General features: G+C 32.6%; 2 protein-coding genes across 8 annotated transcripts; one reads left to right on the top strand and one right to left on the bottom strand.

The window, feature by feature from the left end:
- The first annotated feature begins 23 nt into the window (after positions 1-23).
- On the top strand, positions 24-5041 carry LOC134830214 (ran-binding protein 9). 2 transcript variants are annotated; one of them, XM_063843621.1, is made up of 11 exons: positions 24-285; positions 1500-1664; positions 1728-1918; positions 2001-2185; positions 2249-2361; positions 2729-2880; positions 2955-3136; positions 3198-3448; positions 3549-3697; positions 3762-3873; positions 3933-5041. In XM_063843621.1, the coding sequence occupies exons 1-11, from the start codon at positions 108-110 to the stop codon at positions 4082-4084; spliced, it is 1830 nt and encodes a 609-aa protein (XP_063699691.1). In that variant the 5' UTR covers positions 24-107; the 3' UTR covers positions 4085-5041. The 2 variants fall into 2 exon arrangements, with proteins under 2 accessions (XP_063699691.1, XP_063699690.1); XM_063843620.1 differs by having other exon boundaries at positions 1728-1927; positions 3933-5040.
- Positions 5042-5381: 340 nt separating this feature from the next.
- LOC134832480 (kinesin-like protein KIF13B) lies at positions 5382-19780 on the bottom strand. Of its 6 annotated transcripts, XM_063846509.1 has the most exons (18): positions 19239-19780; positions 15745-15832; positions 14796-15234; positions 13177-14736; positions 12973-13110; positions 12853-12906; positions 11112-12768; positions 10890-11053; positions 10517-10552; positions 10207-10318; positions 10049-10147; positions 9135-9179; positions 8411-8473; positions 7979-8323; positions 7365-7922; positions 7167-7303; positions 6918-7098; positions 5382-6856 (listed from the first exon to the last, which is right to left on the bottom strand). In XM_063846509.1, the coding sequence occupies exons 1-18, from the start codon at positions 19315-19317 to the stop codon at positions 6837-6839; spliced, it is 5775 nt and encodes a 1924-aa protein (XP_063702579.1). In that variant the 5' UTR covers positions 19318-19780; the 3' UTR covers positions 5382-6836. The 6 variants fall into 6 exon arrangements, with proteins under 6 accessions (XP_063702579.1, XP_063702581.1, XP_063702580.1 ...); XM_063846511.1 differs by lacking the exon at positions 9135-9179; XM_063846510.1 differs by lacking the exon at positions 10517-10552.
- Between the last annotated feature and the right edge of the window lie 220 nt (positions 19781-20000).

The raw sequence follows: 20000 nt of genomic DNA, 5'->3' as shown, positions 1-20000 counted from the left end.
TCAAACAAATCGCCTTCACGTTATTTCAAAAACAATTCTTTGTGCAAGGAAATGATGAAAAATCGCGAAAATTGATAAAATCTGAAAATTTAAAGTGCTAAAAAACTATGGAGAAGCTCGAGTACCAAGATAGCCCGAAATCTGATGCCACGTTGCAACAAGTAGACCGTTTAAAGCTCCTGTATCCGAATGTAAATGAAGACGAGACTCCATTGCCAAGAAACTGGAGTCCCACAGATAAATGTAATTCGATTTACGTGCACAACTTTCGAGTACATTACAAAGGTATATTTATTTTGTTATTGCAAATCAAAGACGTTCTCTGCCATTTTGGTGCGTGCATTATGAAACCACTGATCGGAAAATCTCTTGCCTGTCGTCGAGTGTCTCGCGATGCCATTGAAAAAAATATTATTGGCCATTTTATGCGTAAATTAGACTCGAATCCGTATCAGCTGATGATGAAAATACAAAACAAAATTCGTATTGTGTAAACGAAAAATGCCCAAATGCTTCGTGCAACATGAAAATTCAGTGACGAAAAGTGCAAAAAGGTGCCAGACAATGAAAAAAAGAACAAAATGCAACAAAAGATGGTTGTTGTGTGTCTACGACGTCGTTCATATTTATCTTCAATAAAAAGGGAAGTGGTAGAAAATGCGCAGTTGATTTCAACTCCGCATGATTATGCAAAAACTTTACATTTTCAGAAAAAAATCAGAATATTTCAAAGAATTTTTTTGTATGAAATCCGAAAAAATGTGAAAAGTGAAGAAAAATCGTTGCGCACTCAATTCGACCTCCAGTTAATATCGATGAAACTTTGAATCGCAGCTGTTCAGCAGCAAAGATTTTCTTTGTTGTTGTGTTTTGATATCGTTGTTCGTTCAACATTGAATATGTGTGTCAATTTTATTGTTTTATTGCGTACGTAAAGGCTTAACTTTTTCCCGTTTCAAAGAAAATGTTCGCGTGTGATGCGATTTCTGAATGAAATCTCTCTTAAATTTGTTTGTCAAACACTAAAAGAGGTCGTTGTACTTGATTTACGTACGGAGCAAGTGAGTAAACAGCAAATCATGAAAATGTTCAATTAAGAACGAACGAAACGATATTGACTTGTGAAGAAGTGAAATATGAATGAGGACCATTGATCCTCCTACACGGCAATAAATGCATATTTTTTTACGTCTTGACTCGACAAATGTTTTTCCATACTAAAAAAGATAAACAAAGAAACGCGCGCACCTTTGTCTACCAATCAAGGAGAGCACGTACAGTTTTTTTTTTCGTGCGAAATTCATTGGAATGGAAGATTTTCAGTTTTTCGTCGTGTTTATGTATGAGTCACAGACATGAGTGTTATTTTTGCACAAAAAGCGGAAGACAAAGAGATTTCGAATGTAGAGTATATTCGATCAGTTTCTGTTTGAAAATCCAAATTGGCAGACATTTCCTTGAAAATTTGAGATTTTTTAATAAATTTTTGCAATTTTTAGGAATTGGAAAATCACACAATGATGCTGCAAGTGTAAGGACAGCACATCCTGTTCCCGCTGCGTGTGGTTTGTACTACTTCGAAGTGAAAATTATTTCAAAAGGTCGTGATGGTTATATGGGCATCGGATTGACAGCTCAAAACTTCAAAGCGAATCGTTTGCCAGGTATGAAAAAATTTCATATTTTTGTATGCGATAACCTTTTGATTTGAATTTCATACATTGTAGGTTGGGATAAAGGTTCGTACGGTTATCACGGCGACGACGGAAATTCCTTTTGTTCATCTGGCAACGGACAACCTTATGGTCCAACGTTTACAACAAACGACATCATTGGCTGTGGCGTAAATTTGGTCGACAACACTTGCTTCTACACGAAAAACGGTCATCATCTTGGGATTGCTTTCCGAGATTTACCCGTAAGAAAAGTAGTTGGCTCACGTGTTTGCCATAAGAATGTCTTATAATCGCCGTTTTTCTCTTTTTTTCCTTTTTATGTAGACAAAACTCTATCCCACGGTTGGGTTACAAACGCCTGGCGAGATTGTAGATGCGAATTTTGGACAAGAACCCTTCAAATTTGACATTGAAGATATGCTAAAGGAACTTCGTGCGTCGACAAAAGCTTCCATTTATAACTTTCCCGTCCCAGATGATCAAGGGGATTGGACAACTATCTTACACAGGTGAGTTTTAAGGGTTTTCTTGAAGAATTTTCATTAAAATAATTTTATTTTTTTGAAAATTAGAATGGTCTCATCATATCTCGTTCATCATGGATTCAGTTCGACTGCAGAGGCGTTCGCTAAATCGACGGGACAAACATTTAACGAAGACTTAGCTTCCATTAAGACACGACAAAGTAAGTTTTCTTTATCCCGTTTTTGTTATGCGATAAATTTTTGAAAATAAACCATGGAGGATATAAAAATTTTATATAGACTTTCGTATGAAAAACTTTTAGAATTGTTCAAATTGGAATTATTTTTTTTTTTTATTTTGTATAAAAATCATTCAAAAATTTTTTAAAAATTTTTTTATCAATGATAGTTTTAAAACATTTTTCTAATTTTTTTTTTTTTTAAATCATGTTTAAAGAAATGAAGAATTTTCATAAAAAAAATAAAAATGTTAAACCAATATTTCAAAATATATATTAAATTTCTACATTTTTAATGATTTTTTTTAAATCTTCCTTCAAATCATTAACAAACAAATTTTTCTTTCAGAAATCTTAAAATTAGTGCTCTCAGGTCGTATGGGACAGGCAATAGAACAAACAATAAGATTCTATCCGGGATTGTTAGAATCAAACCAAAATCTGTTATTTATGTTGAAATGTCGTCAATTTGTCGAAATGGTGAATGGATGTGATTTTGATGTAATTTGATGTTATACTCGATCAATTAACAACTTTTTAAATTTTATTCTTTTTTTTCTTGTTTCTTCTTGTAGAATGACTCACAAGTTCCATCATCACGAGAAAGTCCAATTACGCAGGCACAGTCTGTCATACAATCAACAAAGACTTATCATAATGGCACGACGACACAAAATAATTCAAATTTAGTTATTTCCGATCCGAGTAATAGTAATGACAATCAAGATCCGCAGTCATTTAAGAATAATAATTTAAGGTGAATTCAATTTTTTTCTCACGAAGAACAGATTTTTACGTTTTTCTTCTCTCTTTTTTAGTCACCATCATGATTTAGACGAAAACAATAAGAATGTCAATAACGGGAATAGCGGAAACCACGACATTATCAATATTCAGGAACTAAATCAAATTAACTCACAAAATAGTGAACAATATTTAGCGGTAGCTGGAATGGATAATACAAATGGCAGCAATAGCGATGTCGAGATGGAAAATGGACACACAAATGGCTTTAAGAACGGAAATTCCAACAATATTCACGATATTTGTGATGGAGATGAAGAAATGGGTAAAAAAATTTTGTTAAAAAAATTAAAATTTTTTTTTTTTTTATTTTTTTTATTTTTTTTTTTTTAATTTTTAAAAAAAATTTTGTAATTCTTGAACAGATGTCGACGGATCCCCAGGCTGTATAAAATCCTCCTCAAACAAATCTGGCGTAGAACGAATGTTGGAATTTGGGCGTGAACTATTTCAAATGAGTCAGCGACTGGAAAAGGAAAATGGAGTTAACGAGACGAATCAGAAAACGCTTGAGGTATTTTTTCTCAAAAAATTTTAAATTTTTACATGAGATATTGATTTTTTTTCTGTAATTTTAGGATGCATTTAGTTTGTTAGCTTATTCAAATCCATGGGCAAGTCCTTTGGGTTGGCAGTTATGTCCCTCGAGACGTGAAACTATTTGTGCCGCACTAAATTCTGCCATATTAGGTACGTGAATGTCATTCGTTAAAGTTGATTTTTATGATAATTTTTGACTTTTTTTGCAGAATCAATGAATTACTCATGGCGACCGCCATTAGAAATTAGTATAGCTCACGCAAGTGAACTTCTCCGTCTTATGTCTAACTCAAATTTAGGTGCGTGTGCTTTCGTTACCGTCGACGATATGTTACACGAGGAAGTAACGCCTCACAACTGACTACAGCAAACACAGCAAAAACACAAGAAATCCGCCGTCATCACATTACTGATGCGTTATGCGAGTCGTTGTTGCGATTTTGCGTGGCACGATGACATGATTCTCGCATCCTCATGCATCTTCTCCCTTCTATCCTACGCGACATCCGTTTTCACCGCAAAAGCTGCTGAAGTCTTTCAATTAGTTGTTGTAATTTATCTTGCTCCGCTGCTTTTTCTCCTCATGCAAAATAGTAATAGCATAATTCTAGTTTTACTATTGATGAACATTAACTTTATCTAAAGAGAAACAAAAATTTCACTCACAAATTTATTTTTTTATGTTAAATAATGATATGAAACATTTTATAAAATAAACAATTTTTTTTCTTGGTTGAAATATTTCAAAATATTTTTGTGTGTAAATCGAAATGTTTCCATATTTTTCTCAACCCAACTACTTATCTTTCCTTCTCCTCTCCCAATTCTTATGAAAGTCGATTAGTAGAGCAGATGGTAGACGAAAAAAGATTAATAGTTGTACAATAACGAATTTAAACAAACAAAAACAAACACCAGAAATCACAGCACGCAATAAATTCTGTGAAATTTAGTTTTATTTTAAGTTATAAGACGTTAAAAAAACATAAATTATAAATAAAATGTAAATAAATTTAACATTTAGGCAACTCGAATTGTCCTTTTCTCGGTTTCCAGTTTGAAAAATTCTCTTTACGTTATTCGGGTACATCAATAAAAACACAGAGAGTCACTTTTTTTAGTTTTCACGTTTCATTCGATTCCATTGATAGCAAAGGTTACAATAGATGCGTTACTTGTAGAGACAGATTCATTCACTTTCAACTCTTAAAATAATTAACAATTAAAAATAATTAAGAATCGAAAAAAACAACTCATTCGTATAAAAAAAATGTATAAACACAAAAATTAACATTAGTTTGTAAAACAAGTAAAATAGAAGAAAATTTCTGCCTACTATTTCAAGAAAAAAGTAAAAATATGAAACATAATTAATTAAAAAATGTAGAAATAAAATAAAATATTATTAATTTAGACATTATTTGAATATATTTATTAAGAGATAAAGTTATGTTCTTACATTTTTGAAAAAAAAATTAATGATAAACAATTCAAGTTATTAATTATTAATAACCCGTGTACGTAAAGTGTGTTATTTAATCTTGCAAACATATATAAAAAGTATAAATATATAAAATTAATAATAACGAGAAAAATTTTAAATAAATAAATTGAAGCCAAAATTTCATTCTTCTTGTTTTATTTATAAAAAAAAATATTTTTTTTTATATTTTTTAGTTATTTTTATTTATTTACTCATATTTTTTCATCATAGTTTCTAACAGAGAGTTAGCTAACGGGCTCTGGATGGGCTTATGTTTGTTGGTCTAAAGCAGATTTTTATTTAGTTTATCTAATGTTAATGTTATATTAATATGTATTTTCATTTTTTTTAATTATTTAATACATAATATAATAATTAGATAAGAAAAATGGGACGAATTTTGAATAATTTTTTTAGTTTTCCATTTCATTTCATGAGATAGATCAATACTTTTGTGTTCATAACTTTGTTTTTTATTATTTTTGTTTTCTTTGACACTTCCAGAGGACAAACTTGTAAAAAAATAGCCTCATATTTGTTTAAATAGGTTTTTGTCTTGTTCCTTGGCACTCTTATTTGACGCAAGAGTTGAAATAAGTAGTCAAAGTTATTTTGCGCAGTGAAAAATTCATTCTTTAGGACATTTTTTGTTGTATCTCGTAATAATTAATATAATAATTAATAATCATGTATATCATTTTTTTTTTAAATATTTGTAAAATGGAATTTTTTAGTAGTTATAGTTTATATTTATCAAAATATGAGCAAAAGAAAATTGCTTATTGAGGAAATGTATTTTTTGTTTGCTTTAGTAACTTTTAAAAAGACGAAAAATAGTTGAAAATCCTTTTTCCTTTACAAAAAAGAATCCCATTATTGACAGTTTTCTCTCTTTTTTCCTTACATTCAATCAAGATTGTATCACATAACTTTGTCATTTTTTCAGTTTTTTTACTTTCCAAAACATTTATAAGTTGTATGAACAGTGTGTGCCATCATATCTTAATTAATCTTTATTTTTGTGAATTGATGACTAGATTTTACATAATTTTATTTCTCTTTTCTACTTAACATTAATATTCTTCTATTCTAAAAATATTTTTTATAATGTACTTTACATTTTGGAATAACTTTTCAATGTATTTCACATGTTTCTTTTAAAAAAGCTTTAAAAATATAAATTCTCAGAATTTTTTTTTTTTCGATAAAATTAAAAAAAATGGAATTATTTGACATCCATGTCGTTGTCTTTTGTTAAAAAAATAGTTTTTTTAAAAATTGCCGAAATAATTCAAATAAGTTAATACAAAAAGGAATACAATAAATTTTGATTTTTGCAAAAAATATGTTGAAAAAGGGGAACGGAGTGCCTTTTTGGTGTTTCTCTATGTTCTCTAATGTCTAATGTCTCTTAATCTCTAATTACATTTTTTTTTACTTTCAATAATCTGGTTTGTGTGTGTTTTTCTCTATTCTACAAGCCATATTTTGGTTGTTTGAAAAGGATTTTTCTTTAACGTTTACCACTTGTGCCGACGAATCGTCTAAAGGTTGTTGAAGTGCTTGCTGATTTCTTCAAAATTGCTGTGCTCGCACGTGTATAATTGTGTAACGAGCACTTGTGAAACAATCATTTACGTGTTCCTGTTTCTGTTTAAATAAAAAAATCGAAAATTAAAATAATTTCAATATAAAATATGAAAAAATTTACCTTTCTTCTCCTTTTCTGCGCGGTAAGAACGCATTGCGCGCCCCTTTTTATCCAAGATCAATTTATCTGGACGTACAAATATGCCATGCTTTGGCTTACATGAAAAATATTGTATATTCTGGACGGTTCCATCATTTTTTCCCATTGGCAAGTCTAATTCAACGCCGACCCATAAGCCTGCCTATTAAAAAAAATCAAAAAAAATTCATGAAAAAAAAATTTTTTTTTTTAAATGATGAAAAAACTTACTTGAAAATGCGTTTCTCCGATAAAGCTTATCACACCGCTATGATTTACAGGTCGAATTAACACAGATTCTCCAATTGTACACCATTCTGGCAAGTCTGTTGCTTTCGATGATGACTTTTGCATCTCAGGAATCGGTTCTAAAATGAAAAATTTCATTAGATATTTTCTTAAAAAAAATTATAAAAAATTTTTGTTTACCTTCCATTAGTTTTTCAGTATCGCTGCACTCGAATCCCGGATTCTCAACAGTTGTTGGCTTCGTTTTCGTGATCATTGGGAATGAAGCTCTTTGATTTGATGATTTCTGCGAAGTTTTCTTTTGTCTTCGTACTACTTGATCTCCTTTCAGCTCTTTTGTTACGATTCCTGTGCCAATTTCTTGCATTTCATCTTCGACGTTGGTTGTTGTTGTTGTTGTACTTTTACTGTCATTTTGATTGTCGTCAATTTCATCGGAATTGTTGTTAAGATTGATGTTAATTGTGTTACTATTGAGCATCATGTTGTTGATTTTATTGCGATTTTCGTCATTTTTTGTCAGTTTTTCCTCGTAAAAGTCCTCGTCTTGTTCATCTTCGTTGATCGCTTCCGTTTCTTGATGGATTTCTCGCAAATTTTGGAGCGGATGATTGTTTGTGGGTGTCAGAGGTTTCTTGATAGGCGATGTCGAGACTTTGTGAATGACAAAATCGTCACTTTGCTTACGACGGAAAGTTGATTTGTTTGGCGGTGAAGCGGATGAAAGATTATCAAAATCTAAAAAAATAAAAATTTTTATTAAAATAATTTTTTTTTTTAGAGAATTTTCTTACCTGGCGTATCATCAATGCACATCGAACCATATCCACTCGAAGTCGATGACGTCATGCTGGGAGTGCCTGTTGTCTTCGCAGATGTCTTTTCCGTGGCCTTTTGCTCTGCGTGACTTTCGTTCATCGGATGATGATTCAACGCAGCACGCCCAATATCGACAAACGAATCGACTGTTCTGCTGTACTTCATGGGTCGATTGTAGGCATAACTCGTTTTCGAAGCGCCATCATTGTACTCGTTATCGCTGTAACAATCCTCCGATTCTTCGTTCAATGTGTGGGGACGAACAGGTTCTTCGTGCAATGTTGTCATTCGATGTGCTAATTTGCTTCCAGCTGGCGAAGCTACAAAAAAAATCAAAAAATTAGAAATTGCTTGAAAAATTTTTTTTGGGGGAAATTCAAAAAAAGATGGAAAATGAAGCTCATTACGTTTTGTTGGCTGCAATCTCATTGAGTTTAGATTCAAATTGAGATTCAAGAATGTTGGTCGTGCTGCATTCCAATATAATTTGAACGAGAGAAAGAAGGAGAGTTAGTAAATTTGTTTCCTCACAAAGAGCATTGAAAACTAAGAAAGAATCAAACACACTAACATCGAGTTCATTGCAAAGTTAATGGACTTGAAAGTTGTGAATTCTAACGAAGAAAACGTTTTTACAGATTTCTACTCTTCTTTTTTTTGGTTCATGCATTTTTGTTGGATGAATGAGAGCTTGAAACTTTTTTTATAAAAAAAATCAACAACTATTCTACTTCTAGGTAGCGAGCACACTCACACACACTTGGATTTGAAGCTTTACATACTCGACAAACAAGGACAAATTGCTGAATTGTTGAAAGTTATCCATCGCAATTCGCCCTTGTTTGATAATTTGATTGAAAACGTGAATAAAAACACAAAATAAGTCAAGCCTCTATTCAACTTTTATCGAACACATTTTTTTTTGTCGAAAATATTTTTTTGGAAAAAAACTTAAAAACAATATTTTTGCCCAAATCAAGAGATTTTTCGAATTAACTACATAATTTTGCATTTCTAATTATTTTTTTGAACAATTTTTCTGTTGTTCTTACAAAAAAAATAAAAAAAAAGTTTGAATAAAAAAAATAAACGAAACAAATTTTAATTTTAAGAAAATCATTTTTTCTTTACCTGATGATAGTATAGAGCCTTGACCGTAAAAACTTTTGCAGTTCACTATTTTTATTTTTTTAATTTTTTTTTTCATTTTCGATACAAACGTGAGAGACAATCACACGCACAGCAAACGCAAATAATAGCAGAGCAGGATGGATGAAATAATTTTTTTTAATAAATAATTTTCGTTATTTTTTCGTAATTTTTTGTATGTCAAGCAAGCAGAGAAGGAATAAAAAATTAGATAGAAAAAGAAAAAATTGCTGTTTTTTGGTTGAAAAAAAATCGAAAACGTGAAATTGGTGCGTTAATTTTTTTTTTTAAAACGAAAATTTAAGCAGATCTCAGAAGTTTTTTCGGTCAGTCCATTGTCGCTCGTTATCTAAGACTCCTCTGTACATTTTATAAATATTTTTTTTCTACTTTAACGAAATTTTCTATCTACGTTGATTATATGGGGAAGTTACCTAAAAAATCTTCTAAATTTTTACGTCAACTTTTCCTACTGTAAAAATGTCGCTAAGGTCGAGTATAAATATGTCTCTATATATGTAAAATATTAACATGTGTAAAAATATGGATGTCATCTAGTGCAAATATATATCGAAAAAAGAAAGAATGATGTGTCAAATTAAACGACCTTGTAATGTAAATTGAAAGCGAATCAATCAATCAATCAAATGTTGAATGGTTTAATGGTCTGTTTAATGAACTGAGTGTTTTGCTACTATATTTTGATATTGCGATCAGGCAACTTGTTCGAAAGTTTAAACTATCGTACGATAGAATGAACTTTTGCTCAAGAAAAAAGTTGTCATGACCCTTTTTGATCTGCATTTTCACAGCAATTAACATAAAACTCTTGCTTGAGCACTGTGTATATCGTGTAATGTTGTACAAAAATGACAAACTGTCTCTACAAAAATTACCTAAGCCAAATTGTTTCGTTGGTAATCCAGCAAGAGGATCAGCGTTATCCGATTTTCCGCCGAAACTGTGTCTCGTACGTTGAGAATTCGATGGAGGCACTAAAAAAATTTTTTTTTTTAATCAAAGTTTTTCATAAAAACCCAAATTTATGCCTTACCTGAACTCATAAATCGCGAAATATTCATATCGGGATCGTTCAATTGCTCAGCAAATGACTCGGAACGTCCCATATTGCACAAGCCTTCCATTGACGTGTCAAAACGCATAATCTAAATAAAAAAATTATCAGTAAAAGTCATAAAAATTGAAAATTTTACACAAAAAACATTCAAAAAAGCGCATTAAAGCTATTTGCCAATTTTTTGTATTGTTCGGGAGTTCGTTCATTCAAAAAGGGGGTATATTAAAAATATAGCAGGGAAGGAGAAGTTATCAACTAACATCTACGAGAAGTTTAAAATACTTACTGATGCACTCGTTTTGATAGCGGCTTCTTTTACAGCCTGAACCGTTAAAAATTTTATTTTTTTTTGAAAAATTTAGATTTTTTTTTTTTTTTTGGGAAGTTACGAATTTTGATAAGCGTGAAAAAATTTGAGTGAAAATTAGTTAAAATCAGAGAAAAATATTTTTTGTAAGAAAACTCAAAAATAAAGATGAGAAAAAGGAAAAATTTAAATAAAAAGTGCGATTTTTGATTGATTATGCGAGAAAAGCTTTCTTAACCAAAAAATCGTACAAAACTTGTGAAATATGAAAAAGACAAAAACAACTAGATTGAACAAAACGATGATGTTGATATCATAAAATAATGAAAAAAGAAGAAAAAGTGAAACTTACCTGAGAGAAATTAGGAACACTGCACGTTTTGCGCATCGATGTCGTGCTATTTTGTTTCTGTAGTCCAATTAATTGTTGTTCGAGTTCTTTAATTGCGACATTTTGTCGAAGGCGATCAAGTGTTAAGATACTTTCTACAGCCGAAACTCCTTTGGTGTATTTTTCTACAAAGAAAATTAATTTAAAATATTTTTTTAAAGAGAAAATCGATCATTTTCTTACCGATATAAGTTTCTTCGCCATCTCCATCATCTCCGCTGGCTGCCATTTGTGCAAGCGATTCGCGATCTTCGAGTTCTTCCGATGCCTTTGGGATATTGGAAACAACTTCGTAAGTCACTCCTGTTTGCATCACGGTATCAAATCTTCCAAGGCGCCCAATTTTCTTCAATTTATCCGTGAAACTTTGTCTCTTGTAGATATTGATGGCTAATCTCTTACGCAATACCAAATCCATCGGAGCTGGATGAGATAAACGAACTGTCGTCTTTAAAATCAAATAAACACGTTCGCTTGACTCCGTAATGCGATTTAGAGCTTGCGAATCGTGAATTGAAGAATCCCAACTGGCAACAGCGCAAATGTCTTTGTCCAAATGTTGAAGAATTTGCAACGTGTAGAATTTATTTCCGTGTTCTTTGGGTAAAATTGAGTTGAGACCTGTGATTGAAAGCTCGTCGTTGGAATTTTGTGTCGACAAATCGTCCGCATTGAGATCCAAAAACAACACGGGCACATGAGGCTCCATGCCGGGCGGAGGATTCCAATTGGCAGGAGCGCCGGGAATGCCTGAACCTGCTGCAGGAACTAACACAGCGTTTCGTTCTTCCGTCAGCGAAACCCATTGATTGACGAGACTTTGTTCGCGTTCCTTTTCTTGCTCCGTTTTGGATTCTTTATTGATGAGTTTCTGGATTTGTTGATCGAGATATTTGCGACGACGTCCCAAAGCTTCGCTCCATTTGTCACGCAAAATCGTCAAATCTTCCTCTTGATACGAGTCAAGAGGCTTTTGCAAACGAGATCGCGTATTGACACTTCCAACGGCAATTGAGACAATTGACTGACAAATTATTGGCAACGTTCCCGAATTCTGTACAGGCTTTACACGTACTTCAATTCGTCTCTGTTGTCCTTGTCGCAATTGATAAACGCCTCCCGTTAACATTTCCGCATCACGTTGAGATGTCACTTCAACAGCAGCATATTCGCCATTATCGTTCAACTCTTGAATTTCGACCCAAAGTTCGATTTTTCGTGACAATTCTGCCCATCTATCGGCTAAACTTCGTGCTTTCGCTTGTTGTTGTTCGACTTCCCATCCTTTGTTCTTCGAAAATCCAACACTGCGATGTCCCCAAACTTCAATCGATAACGCGCCATCAGCACAATGCTCTAAAAACTCCTCATTTATCGCAACAGTGTAATCTTGTTGATGGTTAAACATGAAAGCGGGATTCTGATCATGTGTTAATCGATCTTGATTCACAACAGGAACAACAGTTGACTCATGTCCCCAAAACGTGTACTGACAAAAGACGAAATTCGACAAAGACAATGGCAAGCCACTTGCTTGTTTGATGCTGATACGAGCTGTTATGGTATTATAAGTGACATCCTTCTCATATTCATCGTCTCGCGAATCTTGTGAACTATCAGAGGCAGATTCGCACATTCGATCTTGCGGAAATTGTCCTGCGATACGAGAAATTTCGATCTGAAGTCGTCCCGCAACTTCGCCTTGTTGACTGATGATCGGTGTGTGATATTCCAACTTGACGTCGTGAAACAAGACTTCAAGGAAAATGTTCGCAACACCGATCAAATTGTGATTTTCTTGCGACTCGTAAAACGGATCGAGTTTCAACTTGTTTTCGTTCTGCGAAAAAAGAGAAAAAATTAAAATTAGTATCAAAAAGTGACAAAAAATAAGGAAAAACACTCGACAACACTCAAAAAATACCTCTTCATCGTCATCGTCGTAATAATCATCGTCGATATCGGCATCCACGATAGGCTTGCATTACAAATTTCGCATTTATAGACAAAAAATTTGCTTAAAAACTAACTTTGAAGTACTTACCGCTGCCATTGGGTCTTTAAACTCTTGATAAACTTCACGCATGTCGATCAATTTGTTCTCCAACTTTTCCATACTCCAAATTTGGCTTCCAGTTATTCGTTTTACCAAAATTGCGGGTTCACTTGCGAATGCTCCGCGCTGAAATTAAAAAGAAAAAAATGTCAGAAATTTTTTTTTATGAAATTTCATTTAAAAATTACTCACTCTACGATTTGGACTCAAATTCGCAGGAGGAATTTGTAAAGTAACACTGAACTTTGTTTGTTTTCCCATTTCTTCTGCCAAAACATTCGCTTCTTGCACGAGTGAATTTGCCCGCATAATATCCTCTTTCAGCTGCGACAATGACTTTTTGAACATTTCATCTCTTTCTTGTGCCCAATTTTCAATTCTCAACTGCGAACTTGGCGTACAAGGATTCATTTTGCTGATTCGTAAGGGATCGTATGGAACATAAGGAGCATACGGCGTTGTTGGCGACAAGATATTTCGAAGTTGTTGAAATTGCTTTTCATATTCTTTGCGTTGTTGCTCCAAAGCTACTTGTTTATCCTCTTCGTGTTGTCTCTCGAGATGGGCAATTGCAGATTGAATCGGATCGTTACTGTATTCGTTCTGCATGATCTCATCACGAGCAAAGTTGTAATCAATTGGTTGTGCAGGCGTTGGCGGTTCTGACGTCAAATTCGTACTATTTGCCGATCGGGGGCAATTTACGCGGAAAAAGTGATGATTTCCCCACAAAATTCGATCGCCATGTCGTAATGGGGTCTTTTTCGTGCATTGCGATCCATTTACGAAGCATCTTGCATTGTTAATGGGCTCCATAAAGAGTTCCGCATCTTCGATGGTAATCACACAATGATCTGCTTGAATGCCCAAACCAAAAAGTTGAATGTCAGGTTGAGGTTGGGTATTTCTTCCGCCAACGAGAGTTCGATCTTTCAAGTAATACACGAGCAATTCGTTCAACGACGGATCCGCATTCAAATTTACCAAATAATATTTGTTCTTTTCAACTTGAATACCACTCGCTTGTACACTAATGCCCATTTTTTCAAGTGCTTGTTGTCTCTCATTCTGAATTCTTTCGGTTTTTTGCAACTTTTCTTCCCATGTCTGTGAAACTTGTTCCATAATCTTTTCACTTTCCGCCAATTTATCGTGAATATCGACACGTTCGCCAACGGGACTGCTTGTTGCGTGTTTCAACATTTCCCTTAATGCTTGAATCTCTTCTTTCAATTCGCGAATCAATTTGGCGTTTGGATCTTCGTTGACAACAGCATGATTGATAATACGTTTCGCACGATCCGCATATCTCAAAGTCGACAAAGTTTCTTCGTAATTATCAGCTGCCGGGGAAATTGTCGCTAACATTACAGTTTTTGAGTTTCCTCCCAAATTATCCTTTAACAGCCACGTTAAAACCGAATCTCGATACGGAACGAATTTATCTTTGCCTTTTCCCGCTTCGGCGAGTTTGGAAATTACCAATCCGAGCGTCGTGAGAGATTTGTTGATGTTTGAACCTTCTTTGAGACGTTCGCCAACAGCGCCTGTTTTAACAGCTCTTTCTGATCCCGCAAGATCAACAAGAGACATTCTCGAGACTTTTTCTCCCGTCATTCCTGCCATTTTGTCGAATAAGCTTTGAGTTAGTACAATCGAAAAAACTGCATGCGAACGTGATGACTCAGCATTCATATTTGTAGCAGCTACTGTTCGCGATTTATTTCCCTCCGTCATCAAATTATCAATATCCTAAAAAGACAAAATTAAAAAATTTTTAAAAATTCATGAAAAATAAAAATTTAACAAACCTCAAATGATGTCACCGCCAATTGTGACAATCCATCAACGTATGGTCCCAAAACATTGTGCTCCCTCACTTTTAATGATTGTTTCGTTGTTTTCGGATCCAACAAATCGTGCACTTTTTCATTGTAAATTTCCATGTACGACACTTCAACTTTGTACGTTAACTCGTCATTGGTATTTTTCGAAATCGATTCGAACAATTGGTCACATAATCGCGGAATTATTCCCTTATTTTGATTATCTTGTGTGCCCATCATCGTGTAAGATTTTCCGGAGCCTGTTTGACCATAGGCGAAAATGCACGCGTTGTACCCTTGAAATGCATTTTCGAGAATATCTCGTCCCACGCTGTCGAAAACATTTTCTTGTGAGGCGAAATTCGGGGCATTTGGATCCGTGGAGTAAAAGCAATAGTCAAATGCAAATGTCTTTGGCTGTTTTCTATTGACAAAAAAGAGAATGACTTGTTAATATCGATCAAAAATTAATTAAAGGAAATTAGGTCGTTCCAATATTTTATCGAACTTTTTGTCCCTAAATATTTTTTTTTAAAATTGAAAATAAAAAAAAAAGTTTAAAAAATTTAATTGATCAAAAAAATTAAAAAATATTAAATTAAAAAAAAATTGAATAAAAAAATTTCATAAAAATAACTGTCAAAAAATTTAAAAAAAATAATTTCAAAAAAATTTTGAAAAATATTTTTTTTGAAAATATATTTAGAGAAGAAAATTCATGTTTAATTTTGTTTTTCAATAAAAAAAATTCTTCAAGATTGAAAGTATTTAAAAAATTTTAAAATTTTTTTTTTTAATTTGGAAAAAGATGGAAAAAGTCAAATTTGAAAAAATTTTTGATTTTTTTTTTATTCTGCTCCATTGGATTTTCGACTTTTAAAATCGAGCATGAGACAAAAAGTAGAAAAAAAAATTTTTGAGTGACCTTACTTACTTTTCAATTTTATCCATGGAATTGGGATTATGTAAAATCGTCTGATTTTCCTGCATTTCAATGACATTCTCGGTGCCCATTTCAAGCTCTGCAAATAAAAATCACGCAATATTAATCTAAAACGGCATCGGAAAGTAAAAGTCAAGAATGTCCGTAATCATAATTAAAAACATCTGTTCATGTGTACGAGCATTTCTTACGTAACTAACTTCAAACGAGCCAACGTCAATAATTTATTAGCTGCACATTCGTTGAATTGCGTTTTCTATGCAACTCGAGTGTAACAAAGCATTCAATTTTATTCATGTTCATCGCCCATAAATTAAAACATACGGCAAAACAGACGACTTTTCGTACAAATTCATCATCCAGAATGACCAGAATCTCCCTGAACGTGCGGCAAACAGCAATCATCGTCCCGCAATTACATATTTATTAGTTCATTTCCCTCGTGTGTCGTATCACATCACATCGCGCAGTCTTAATTACATTTTTGTTGTCACCGACGTTGGTTTATTTGCATGAATAACCTGCCTTTAATTAAATGCCAACAAAGCAACAAGGATACCGAGAGACAATGGCAACGAAAAAAAAAAAACAATTTGCGATCCACCCATTTAATGGAAACTTCCTCGCATTCAGGTGCAGGACAGAGACTTGGCATGCTTAACACAAATATCATAAAATTTAACTGTTTGCATGCAATCACGCTACTAATTATATAATATTTACTCGTTTGTTTCGTTTTTCTGTATCAGAAAAAATATTTACCTCCAACCAAGTACTCTCGTTTTTATTTTTTTTCTTTGCCGTTGTTGCTTTTTAGGTAGCAAACTCCGTGCCACGAAATAGACAAAAAATTTATAGAGCATATATTTTGGGGCAACAATGTCAAGTGTAATGAATTGGTTCGTTTTTTGCTGTCTTGTTGTTGCTTTGCCTCGCTTTGCTTTACCTCTGATTTGAGTCGCATGCGAAGTTAATTTTTTTCCGAAGAAATTTTTTGGTATCAAATTTTCTCTCGAATTTCAGGAAACATGAGTTGGCAAGAATTTCTTGTGAAAAACTCATGAGACAAAGAAACACCTTTTTTAATGCACGAAATGCTTTTGACACAATTTCAACATGAATAATTAAGCAAATCTGTCGATCAGCCAATTATGATTTGGTAAACTTCCAAATAATTTTTTGGATTTACAAAAAAAAGATGAAGAAAAAATTGTTCGTTAAGGAGAAATTTTATGAAAAAAAGCGGATTTGAGAATGAAATTTTTATATTTTTGTCAAAAATTGATTTTTTTTAAAGTTTTTCTTCCAATTTTGTGAAATTTAAATTAAATTAAATTTAAAATTAATTTAAATAAATTTTTAAAAAAAATAAATTAAAATTAAAAAAAAAATTTTCTTTGTGACAATAATTTGAACAGCTAATATAAATTTAAATTTAATTAAATTAAATTTAAAATATAAATAAAAAAAAATAATTAAAAAAAAATATTTTCGGACAAAATTTGCAGCAGATATTCGATTAATAAATATTTTAACTAAAAATTTTAATTTAATTTTTAATAATTTTTTTATCCAAAATTATTTTTTTTTACTAAAACATTTATTCTGAAAAATTCGTAAATTTTTTTCAAAAATTGATTTTTTTTTGAAAATATGAAATTTTTTTTTGAATTTGATGGTTATACACTTAAAAATTTATAAAATAAAATATGTAAAAATTACGTAAAAAAATACGTAAAAAATACGTAAAAAAATACGTAAAAAATACGTAAAAAAATGTAATATTTTTTCGAATGTCTTTTTGTTCGAGAGAGTGAAATTTTTGACAAAAATATGAAAATATGCAAAAATATGCAAAAATATCAAAAAATTTTTTCTTTATAATTTTCTTCAAGAAATTTCTCTTTGCACTTTTACATTTAAAAACTTTCCATTTTCATCCTTTTAACTAAAAATCATTCATTCAAAGCACATATGAAATAATTTCAATCGATCGTATCATGTAAATTTTTCGAAAAACACAAAATCTCAAGGATAGACAACGTCCCTTGTAACGTCGCCTCGTAATGTTCATAAACTCTTATTATGATAATGATCAATAACATCCTTTCGGGTAGTTGTCTAACGAAACGAAGAGTTGTGGAAACAGTTTTTGCATAATTAACTTCATTTTTTATGTTGATTAGATTAGATTTCAACAACTCCGAATCAATTATGGAAAAATGTTTTGGCATGAGATCAATAATCGTAACAGAACAAAAAAAAAAAAATAACAACGACATTTTTCCACGAATGTACGAACGAGTAGCGAAGAAAAACACGACGAGGAAAAATATTGTGTCACTTCAAAAAAATAAAAGAACAGCAAAACAAAACAACACAAAAAAAAAACAAATAAAATAGTCAAATAAACATAATCCAGATTGATTTTTAATAAAGCGAGCGACAAACGACACTCGACAACTCTGGCGACTGCATAACTTTTTATTGATAAAACCCTCTGCAGATACATAAATACGGCGAAAGCAGTGATGGATTACCAAAATTTTGTCAAAATGGGTCCTTTTGAGAAAAAAATTCAATAAATTTTGTCAAATATTTTCCAATTAATTCAAACCAAGCATAAAAATTCGACGTCAAAAGCCTGAAAAAGTTCAAAGCCCGTCACTGAAATGAGGAACGACGTCGTATTACATTATTTATTGTTGTTCCTTTCTATATTTAGGGTTATTTTAGATAAGAAAGTAGTGTACAGTAACTAATAAGGCAACACAACAAGGCTGTGTTTCTCGGAAAAACTATATTGCATTGATTTTTACGTGTGTGTAGTATGTGAAAACGAGTCATGTTCGCCCCAAGGCTATATGGGCTAACGTGTAACGTGCTAACAAACAGCAAATTAAAAAACCAACAAATGTCTGTCTCTTGTCTCTTGGCTTGCCTGTTCTACTTTTGTCAAAATACAAAACAAATTTTCACTTTTCTTGAAAGCTCTCTCTTTGTTCGTCTCGTCATTCTCGTATTGGTTACAAAGCGACTTTTCTCGCATGACATTTTAATCGTTGTCAAAAAAAAAACAACAAAAATTGCTTCAGAGATATTTTTATGCTCGAATTAGATACTCGCATAAAATAAAATTATAGTTTATTGATTGATGAAAGCGCGTTATTGTGGCCCAATTGTGTCTCTCAACTGAAATTTTTGTTGTTTTCTTTGTTTGTTCTTTTTTTAGCATTAATAGTCGGTTCAGCACTTTTTTTTGTCGTCGCCGTTGTTTTTTTTTCGTTTTATTGTAAAAGCACAAGGACTGCACGATAGCTTTTTCATGTTCGCAACTCGATTTTTTTCTGAATGAATGAAATCAACACGGAATTCCGACACACTCTGGACATTCGTCGCGTAATGTATCGAATTAATCTCAAAGGAGAACCACTTAATTCATTCATTCGCAGACACACACGCACGACGACGATTAAATTACCAACCTTTTCGACTGAATGGTCGCACCCGAGCACAAACCATGCACCGATTTTGGTTTGATTTCTGCATTTGATGGGAATCCATCGTTGTTCAACTTTTCACCTTTCTCCTCCTCAACTTTGCGATGACGACTTAATGATGATGATGTGATGTGATGATGTGAACTTTAAAGCGAGTTTCTCGTCGATTTGGATTATTTTTTTCGTTTTAGCACTTTGAGGTTTTGGTTTTGTGCAATTTCAGTGCACTCCTCATTATATAAAGGCTTGATTTTTGTCACACAGCAAATTTTTAAAAGATGTGAAGATATTTGTGTGAAGTTATTTTGCACAAACCATTGTTATTCGATCGATGTTAAAATTGGGTCTCTTTGCGCACTCTCATTTATTCCTCGGAAACTGCTTCATTTGGCATAACAATAATAACAACACATCAACTTTTTGCCCGAATTTTCCCCGTTTCTCGAATTTTTGCCGATTTTGTGTCTTTCTAAAAATTAACGCGAGGAAATCAGAGGAAAACTAATTTTTTAAACTCACTTTACAACAATGACTAATGACCCTCTGAACAATTGTGTATGTTGAGACGAATGAAAGTGATAAGTGCGACATGTCGTGCATGAGGCACGTGACTGAATTGCATGAGGAAATCCATAGTGACGCTCAGCCAAAATTGAGACGAATGAAAGTGAACTGTTATACATCTGTCAGCTAAGTATACCAGTCTGGTATACTTAGCTGACAGCATATAACAGTATCACTTTCAGC

The sequence above is a fragment of the Culicoides brevitarsis genome, chromosome 2, assembly GCF_036172545.1.
Source record: "Culicoides brevitarsis isolate CSIRO-B50_1 chromosome 2, AGI_CSIRO_Cbre_v1, whole genome shotgun sequence".
Lineage (NCBI taxonomy): Eukaryota > Metazoa > Arthropoda > Insecta > Diptera > Ceratopogonidae > Culicoides > Culicoides brevitarsis.
The sequence above is the reverse complement of the archived record's forward strand: the minus strand, read 5'-3'. Positions and strand labels throughout refer to the sequence as shown.

Coding starts and splice junctions, on each gene's coding strand:
- LOC134830214 (XM_063843620.1), top strand. CDS start 108: ATGGAGAAGCTCGAGTACCAAGATAGCCCGAAATCTGATGCCACGTTG. Junction 286..1,499: donor CTTTCGAGTACATTACAAAG/GTATATTTATTT, acceptor TGCAATTTTTAG/GAATTGGAAAATCACACAAT. Junction 1,928..2,000: donor GAGATTTACCCGTAAGAAAA/GTAGTTGGCTCA, acceptor CTTTTTATGTAG/ACAAAACTCTATCCCACGGT.
- LOC134832480 (XM_063846509.1), bottom strand. CDS start 19,317: ATGGATTCCCATCAAATGCAGAAATCAAACCAAAATCGGTGCATGGTT. Junction 12,907..12,972: donor TTAAAGACCCAATGGCAGCG/GTAAGTACTTCA, acceptor TTGTAATGCAAG/CCTATCGTGGATGCCGATAT. Junction 9,180..10,048: donor AACGAAACAATTTGGCTTAG/GTAATTTTTGTA, acceptor AAATAAAAATAG/TGAACTGCAAAAGTTTTTAC.